This window comes from Nicotiana attenuata, unplaced genomic scaffold (genome assembly GCF_001879085.1).
Source record: "Nicotiana attenuata strain UT unplaced genomic scaffold, NIATTr2, whole genome shotgun sequence".
Classification (NCBI taxonomy): Eukaryota; Viridiplantae; Streptophyta; class Magnoliopsida; order Solanales; family Solanaceae; genus Nicotiana; species Nicotiana attenuata.
Genome location: NW_017673609.1, coordinates 13,479 through 22,773, shown reverse-complemented (window position 1 = coordinate 22,773; position 9,295 = coordinate 13,479). Strand labels below are relative to the sequence as shown.

At 42.5% G+C, this 9,295-nt stretch overlaps 1 protein-coding gene across 1 annotated transcript; it reads left to right on the top strand.

Moving 5' to 3' along the window:
- The first annotated feature begins 233 nt into the window (after positions 1-233).
- Positions 234-1,175, top strand: LOC109216853 (uncharacterized mitochondrial protein AtMg00810-like). The gene is made up of 2 exons (XM_019381065.1): positions 234-571; positions 632-1,175. The coding sequence occupies exons 1-2, from the start codon at positions 234-236 to the stop codon at positions 1,173-1,175; spliced, it is 882 nt and encodes a 293-aa protein (XP_019236610.1).
- The last annotated feature ends 8,120 nt before the right edge of the window (positions 1,176-9,295 follow it).

Sequence of the window (9,295 nt, the reverse complement as noted above, 5' to 3'; positions counted from 1 at the left end):
GGCAGTGGCATGCTAGGCTAGCAGGGGCTCTAAGTTTTAAAGGATATTCTTCATCAATGAATGACTATTCTTTGTTCTTTAAACGCACGAGAGGTCTTATCTCTATCTTAGCTGTCTATGTTGACAACATATTAATCACAGGAGATGACTTAGCAGAAATTCAGGATATCAAAGATTTTCTAAATACTGAGTTTAATGTCAAGAACTTGGGAAGTATACACTAATTTTTAGGTATGGAAATTTTGAGAGAACAAGCAGGATTTATTGCGAGTCAAAGAAAGTTCACCTTAGACATGTTTCAAGAATTTGATGTGTCTCATCTGCCTCGAGTCAGTTCTCCTTTGGATCCTGCCCTCAAGCTTCAGGCTGATGACGGAGAATATCTGCAAAACCCAACTTTATTTCGTCATGTAGTTGGCAAGCTGAATTATTTAACAAATACTAGACCAGATCTTTCATTTGCTGTACTCACCCTCAGTCAATACATGCAGAAGCCATGTGTGTCACATCTCTCTACTGCTTTGCGAGTTCTCAAATATGTCAGTTCTGATCCAGGAAAAGGAATCCTATTGTCAGCTGAGGCGCCTTTCTCTTAGCTCGCTTTCTGTGATGCTGACTGGGCTTCCTGTAGGGATTCAAGAAGGTCCGTTAGTGGTTTCTTTATCACTCTAGGAGGAGCTCCCATCTCCTGGAAATCAAAGAAGCAGATCTCAATTTCTTTGTCCTCTGCCGAAGCAGAGTATAGATCTATGCGAAGGGTTACTGCAGAGCTTACCTGGTTGGTACGAATTCTCGAGGATCTATCAGCACCAATTACTCTACCAATTCCCCTTCATTCTGATAGCAAGGCGGCAATTCACATCGCCCGGAATCCCGTCTTTCATGAACGCACAAAATATGTCGAAATTGACTGTCATTTTGTGCGTAAACAATTTCTTTCAGGGCTAATTACTCTCTCCTTTGTTCCTTCTAAAGCACAGCTTGCAGACATCTTCACGAAGCCTCTTTCTGGGGTTTCTCATCGAGATATTTTGGGCAAGTTAGGAGGCACCAAGTTCCCCTCTAACTTGAGAGGGGATGTTGAGAAGAAAAAGCCCCCTCATAATTCTGATTTTCATGGTGGTTCATCGAGAGATAGAGAAGAAGATGAGATGAAGAAGAAGAAGCAGACCTAATGGCTTCAGACCAAAGTGAAGAGTGTTCGATATAACCTAAGTTTATGAGGTAATATTTTGGTCGACTTTGGATGCACACGTGGAGAAGGCACTTTGGATCAAGCAAGCTGAATTCTTGATTGATTAAATAAAGACCATCTGATGAAATAGTACTGGAAGCTTTCCTCACGCGAAAGTCATGTGAGGGAATATAAGTTAGTTATGAATAAGCAAGTTAGAATAGGACACATGTACAGATTATTCTTTATGTGTTTTCTTTTATTTTATTATTCTTTTTCTTAGCAAGTGTATATATAGACATGTACATGCAATTGATGAATACACAGAGAAAATTTTCAGATCTCATTCTTCAAATTCGTTCACGTAAGGAAGAATTTTTCCTAGTCGGACGAGTCGCTCTAATGCTACTTAGTTTCTATTATGGCTTTTGTTTTCTTGAGATAATTAAGTGGACTCCTAAATACAAAAAGGGAAAAAGAAAAGAGGAGAAGCCTGGAAGAGATTAGATTTCTATATCTAAGGTGTGGGATGAAGTTGCAACTCCATCGCTCTAATACTTAATATACGTTGAAGGGTATCACACATTTTATTACTCTAAATGTTGAAGTCTTCTTTGTTAGGTGTATAATGCACAGAAGGTACACAATCGATAGTGTGGGTTGACTTGTGTGGTGTAGACACTCGCTATAAATTGAGGTAAACCTTCTTTCCTGTCTAGATATCAGTTCTACATATATTCTCTCCTTGAGCAAGTGGTGAAGAGGCATCCCATTAATTCCCATAAGTTCTTTGGATCGTTGTATTGTAAATAAAGAAATAAAAACTATTTCAAATGTCTAATGCATAAATAAAAACTATTTCAAATTTCTGAGTGCAACGTACATGGAAAATCTTAGTGGTTTAGTTGGTTGACTATATAACTTTTACCTTCGTGAGGATTAGATTCCCTCACTTTGTAATTTCCTCCCCATTTTCCCTTTCTTTGCTGCTATATAATATTTTCTTTTAAAAAAGGTGTATCATACATTTGTTTATTCTTATATCTAAACAAGTTTGTGGGAATAGGGAATTGAAAATATACTCCCTCCATTTATTTTTACTTGTCCACTATATTAAAAATATATTTTCACTTTTGCTTATCAATTTTAGCAATTGAAGAGAAAGATAATTTCTTTTTCTTGTTTTACCCTTATTATTAATTATTCATTTTCAAAATAATTTCCCAAGAGTTTTTGAAATGCTATCATTATTAAAGGTTATAAGGTAAAATACATACTACAATTGTTATTTCTTAAGAGGCGTGAAAAATCCAAAATGGACAAGTAAAAATGAACGGATAGAGTATTTAATAGAGGTACCTTAATCTTAATCCCAAAAACAAATTCGATTCGAATTGGGAACTCTGAAAAGAGTAGTCAACTAGTGCGATTTTGAGGGGTAGCTAGAAAAAATCTACTAATAAAAATACCTTAATCACCATAAAAAAAAAAAATTCGCATGTTTTACTCAAATTTAAAAGTACGGATCTGCCACTATAAAATTATTTTAAAAAGATATTAGTGCCAAATGCGTAAAAAATAAATGACTGACTTTAGTAGCTTTCTCATTTAGTGTTAAATACAGCGGTTACCTCAACACATAACACGATTTTTTTATTTTTTATTTTGGTATAAATTAGTATAGAACTATCTTTGTTTACCCTTAAAACGGATAACAATTAAATTTGTACGCGATTTAAGGATATGTGGATTGATTCAACATAAATAATCAAGAGTATTAGATAAATGAGTTAAAGACAAGATGAATAATCAAACTAAATGTAATATTACGGCCCAGCTCGAACTTAGGTTGAACAGTAGTCTGCCCTCGATCGGACCCTTGGTTAGAAGCTTACTGTGAATGAAGAACAACCAGTGAAGTAAGAATTTTACAATAGCTAGAAAGCAAAAAAATGAATATGTATTGCCTTGGTTTGCGTGTTACAATATGTCTTATCAAAGAAAAGTTTTCCCCTTATATAGTAGGAGAGTTTCACCCTAGTACAAATTTAAAAAGGGTAAAAATCTTCCTTTCTCATTAATTACTGATCCGTAACCGTCATCGAGCAAGATCCGCGTTGTGATATCCGGTTGGCTGCGAATATCACGGCCCTCTATCCGTTGTGTATAACCGTTCATTGTGCTTTTCAAATTCTTAGAACTCGTTCCGAGCCCGGGGTGCGTCGTTTTATCAGGTCCGATGGAGAGCACTTTGTTCAGTTTTTACGGGTCTCGATACAAAGAGTTCTCAGCTTCGATTTTGATCTCGTATTTTCATGCCCTCACTTCGTTTTATTCACCGGGAAATATGGGTGTGCGTTATCCCCGATTTCACCTGTATACAGATAATCCCCTCGTTTTCCAGAGAGTAGGTTTGCCGAAATGATGGGAAATAATAGATGAAACCCGGTTCCTTCCTTCGTACGTTACAACCGAGGTGAAGGATAGGCCGAAACGTCCCGTCAGAAGCGTCGTTCTAACTTTGGACACGTGTCAGCCACCGGCTAGCTGCGGTCGAATATGAAACATCGTGCATTGACTGTTTTTCCCCTATAAAAGCCTCAACCTTTTGCATTTCTTTCACTTTTCGATCCTAGCTTTACCTTCAAATTTTCCAACGGCTTTTAACTTTTTGAAATCTCCTTACCCTACTTCTTGAACCTTGATATCTTCATCTTTGACCTTTAACCTTCATACTTTTTCTTGGATTTCCAACCCAGATCTTCATATCTTCATCTCTGACCTTTGAACCTTCATACTCGTTCTTCAAATCTTTATATTTTTCTTTCAAATCTTCATATTTTCGCATATCACGATGGCTAAAACTTCCAAGTTTGTACCGCAACAAATGACTCTGTCGTCTTTCCATCCGGCCACGGGCGTCGAGGTGGCTGCCCCCGAGGTCGCTCACGAGCCTCCTATGAAGAGCTTCATACCCAGAGGTTGCTCTATCGGGGATGATTTCAAAATTGAGAAGGCCTCTAGCCAACAAGACCGAGGCAAGGGAGCATGGAGATACATATGCTCCGTCACGGAAGATACCTTTCCCATAGTCTGAGAGGACTGTAAATGGGAAGGTAAAGACGTGGTCGTCCCTAGGACTAATGACGATATTACTGCCCACATGGAGGGGTATTTAAGTGCTTACACTTACCCCTTCATGCTGGGCTCGATAGATCCCGTAGTCTTTGCTTTTTGCAAGAGGTACGAGGTGTGCCTCGGGAAAATTCACCCATGGTTTTGGAGGATCGTGATCCTCCTACGTCATTTTGTGAACAATACTGACAACCCACAGTTCACCCTTCATCATATACTCCGCCTATATAGCCCCCGAATGTTTCGAGGAGGGATAATCAAGCTTGTCCATCGAGCAAGTAAGGCCCCTTTCTCGAGCATTGACGAGGATCGAGACCGAGGCTTGTAGGGGAGGTTTGTTTGGGTGAAAACCGAAGACCTGATCCCTCTCGAGTTTTTGCCTCTCCCCGTGAAGTGGAACACATCTCGTAACTGTCGTCTTCCTTAAGTATTAACTTCTTTTTATTCCTTCTCTCATTGCCTGTATCTACGGCCATGCAACTGTTGCCCAAGTTCTTGATGCAATCCCCCGATTCAAGGAGTGGATCGAAGGGATCTGTAAACAGATGCCATACTCCGAGCGCGCATGGCTGATCAAAGCCAACCCTGTACTACTATAAAGTAGCAAGAGAGGTCGAAGCAGCTTTTACCCGAGAAGGTTGGGATCGATTTTCACAGGGAGCTAGAGATTGAAACTGAGTTTCTATCTAAGTTAGAGTTGCGTAATTGTTCCTAATTGCACTTCTAAACATTTTTGGTTTTGATATTACTTCTAAAATTATACTACTAAGATGCTAAATTAAGCTAAGTTAAGCTAAGAGGAGACTATTGAAGATTGTCTAATTAGTTAAAAAGGCACTAGGGGAGTGACTTTCACCTAGGTGGATAATTGACGGGTTCTCGCGTCTAAGGCTAGGTTGTCATATTTGGGGATTACGATATAACCGTTGCACGATTCTACTCACTTTATACCTCTCGGTAGTTCGAGTGATTTTGCCCTAATTGACTTTCTCAAGATCAATTGGGTATGATCATTTGTGCAAGCAATTGAGGTTCAAGTCGGGTAGTACGATCTCTCGGTTTAACCCTTTAATTGGGGCTATCAATTCTCTTGAGTACGCCCCAATTCCTTGTTGGACTAATTCTAGAGACTTAGGCTCTCTTTCTCAAGAAGAGCCAAAATCAACAAAGCATAAACTAGTGTTTGCAACCACTAATTCAACAATAAAACCATAAATTAGTCCAAATATCAAATACCCATAGACATTCAAACCTTAAAACACAAGACCCATCAATTACCCACACTAGGGTTGAGCCACAACCCTAGATGATGGGTCTAGCCACTCATGATGATAGAGAAAAACAAAGAAATAGATGAAGATAAACCCATAAAATTAAATTACTAATTAAAACTTGAAGATTCAATGGTAAAATTATTGTAAAATTACTCCAAATGGCAAGAAAGCACTATTCACGAGCGCAGCTCAGCTGAATATTCTAACTGATGACCTAAAAATGGGAAAAGAAACTATTTATATTAGGCCGAAAATGCTGGACAAAAATGCCCCTGCGGGGCTAGTGCAGACCGCACAAAATCGAGTGCGGCCGCACTAAGGCTTTCAGCTGGAATTCTTGCTCTCTGATCATGGCCACCGTGGACCGCAAAAAATGCATCGCGGCCGCGGTGGCTCCTGTTGCGGTCCGCACAAAATGGAACGCGGACCGCATTGGCCATAATCCTCCAATTTGACACTCTCTGAAGTTGAGCTCTGCGGACCGCACAGAATCGAGTGCGGCCGCAATGAAGTCAGTGCGGACCGCACAGAATGTAGTGCGGCCGCATCACTTGGCTGCCTGGAATTTAGCACTTTCTGAATCTCTTCATTGCGGACCACACAGAATGGAGTGCGGTCGCATTCGATTTTCTTCCTGAGATGAGTACTCTCTGAACCTCTCCTTTGCGGACCGCACAGAATCGAGTGCGGCCGCATTGGTCCTGTTTTCTGAGCTTGAACTTGTTCTTTGTACTTGTGCATGTTTCACTCCTTTTTTGAGCTGGTTTTTGACGAATAGTCACCTTGTTGATCAAACCCTGCAATCAAGTACAACACGTAAGCCTTTGGGACTATTTTGTATACATTTCTAATCAAAACTCAAGTAAGAAGGAGTGTAAAATGCATTAAAATCCCTAGTTATCAATGGCAAACTCTCGAAGGGAAAATGGGAGGCCCGTTCTCATGGTGATGTTCTTCCCTGAATAGTTACCACCACGCCCCCAACTTACACAATGCTACCTTTTCTCTTCTCTTATAGGTCAGCCTAAGCCCACCGAACTTAGGTCGCTGGAGGAGGATGAGGATACGTCCTTACCCACCGAGCCCTCCGTTTCGGGACAACCCGGGGCTGTCAAGGAGGAGAAGAAGAAGAGGAAGAAAAAGTCCTCGGGTTCTATGGATCCCGAGGTAAAGAAGAAGAAGAGAACGGCCACCCGAGTCCGGAAACCCAAGAAGAACACGAAGTCCAGGGTACCGGACCCTGATTTTCTCTATCGACTTAGGGACGGGCGTGAAGAAGACGACATCCTCGTCTCTCATGGGTCAACCCCTACTGGGGAGCAGGCGACGACCGAGAAAGAGGACCTTGAGGTCGATCCCCTTCTGACTCGGGAACCTGAGGGGAAGATTGAGGTTGCGTCCTTCTGGGAAGCCGCTCCTGTCCCAAAGGAGGCGACCAGTGTCATTGACATCATGGAGACGCCCTCCTACACCGAGTCTATGCTTGGAGAGGCCCAAGCGGGCAAAGAAAAATCAAGTGAGGGAGCGCATGACATAAATGATCCCCTCAACTCATTTTTCGACGGCATGGACATGGCTGCATTGGAGGATTTTTCTGCGCTTGGTCATCTGGAGGTCCCGAAGAAGGATGTGCCCTTGGGAGTTGGCGGGACGAGTCCGAGACCAAGATTAGTGAAGCATTTTTTGGCACCGAGCGTGGACTCCGAGTGCAAGAGAACGGTTGTTCTTACAGTCTTGGAGGATGCACGAGTCCTGTCTGCTCCGGTGGGCGTAGCCAGCTACCTCCGATGCTTGGTGAACGAAGAGGACCATGCAAAGATGAACAAGGTCGGCATATCAAGTCTCTTCAACGAGGTGCAGCAGACGCTGAACCGGTGAGGCGTTCATCCTTTCGTACCCCTTCGTGAATCCCTCTTAGGTTTTGATGTTTCCTACTAACTTCATTGTTTTACAAGCTTTCGGTGCTTCACCATGAAAGCTTCCTCCGGTATCGATTGGAGATTAGTCAGCTCGAGTTCGAGCTTAAAGAGAAGGTCCTAAAAAAGGACATGTACATGTCTCTTAGTGAGCAACAGGACGAGGCTCTTAAAGACCTCCTGATTCTCCAGGCCGAGCTGGAGAAAACTCAAAAGGAGGACTCAACCCTGAAACGGGAACACGCCGACCTGGTTGAGAAGGTAAAGGTCTTTGAAGCTGAAAATGAGCATCTAGTCATGGAGACTAATAACACAACTTCGTAGGTCCAACAGAAGATAGACCTAATCGACCAGCTGTGAGCTGAGATGGACGATGTCAAGGCCGCGACCGAAGTGTGGAAAGACAGGATGGAATTGCTGGCTTCGGAGAAGGAAGCGGCAAAGGCGGAGCTGGCATAGGTCGGGAACCAACTTTGGTTGGCGAAGGACAAAACCAATAAGTGGTCTCGGCTAAATGATGATCTCCAGGCACAGCTGAGCTCGGCCATCACGGAAGGGGATGCTCTCGAAATAGAATATATGGCATTGAGGTCTAAATTGGATATGACCTCTGTTGATGCTGAGGAAATGGTAGCCTTGCACAAGTCCGATGTGGAGGCAGCCGAGACCCGCTTAAGGACAAAGACTGAATACGTAACGCGACTATCTCGGAGAGAGACCCTCGGGGAGATTTACGCCCGAGGTTTATACCTATCGGCCGAGGTTGAAGAAGCTAGGAGGTTCGAGGCCGAGGCAAATGAACTCTACGAGCCTGAGTGTCCCGAAGGTTCTGGAGGTTCTGAGGGTTCTGAGGGCTCCGATAGTTCTGGTGACGAGTCGGGCCCCGGTGAAAACCAGGCGTAGGTGCCTTAGTATTTTTCCAGTTTTTCTTATGTATGCTTTTTTTGTCTATTTCGAAGCTGTTCTATCGGGCCCTTGTAAATATATTTTGGAATATATGAATTATTTCCCTTTCTGGCAATAATGTGTCTTTATTTTTCCAGCATCTTCTTGCAATTTCTATTTGTGTACTGTTTTTGATACCTTAGCATATAATCAGATGTAGTTTTGGGGCATTCTCTTTTTGGAGGTTCGAAATATCCCCGCCTCGGTGCAACTTTGTTTGCTTGTGACTTCGAACCCTCGGTGAGGCCGGAGGTTTTCAAGATGCTTAAGTGCTTTTAGACGATGTTTTTTCCGAGGATAACCTTTTAGTAGGTTTCGAATTTTCATAAGGGCCTTACTTTCTGGTTTCGAACTTCGGAAGTCTCCGAGCCATTTTTGGGGTGGCCGTAGCCTTTTATATTTGGGCACCGCCAAATAGGTTTTGGTGCCTCAGGGATTCGGCAGTCTGGGTCGCCCGAACTTTCATCGGGTGACAGTCCCCGAGTAGGGGTAGCCCATAGGCTCGATAGTCCCGAGTAGGGATAGCCCATGGGCTTTTAGGATTCGGGATCGAAGAAACAAAATACATAGTGACAAAGTGTAAGGGAAGCGGAAATTTCTTTAATTTCTTGGTGTGCAATGTACATGATCGAAAATGGATAAAAACTTATCCCATGGCTAGAGTGGACTATTTGGGCATGATTCATATGACAGTTTGGCCCTTACAATGAATCCTAACCACCGAGCCTTAGCTTTTAGTACAAAAAGTTTTTTCCCTTGCTAAAGACCTTAATCCGAGGGTGATGGCTCCCAGTATTCGAGATCGAACTCGTGAGGGCTCGAATAATGTTGACCTGAAGCAAAAGGATCAT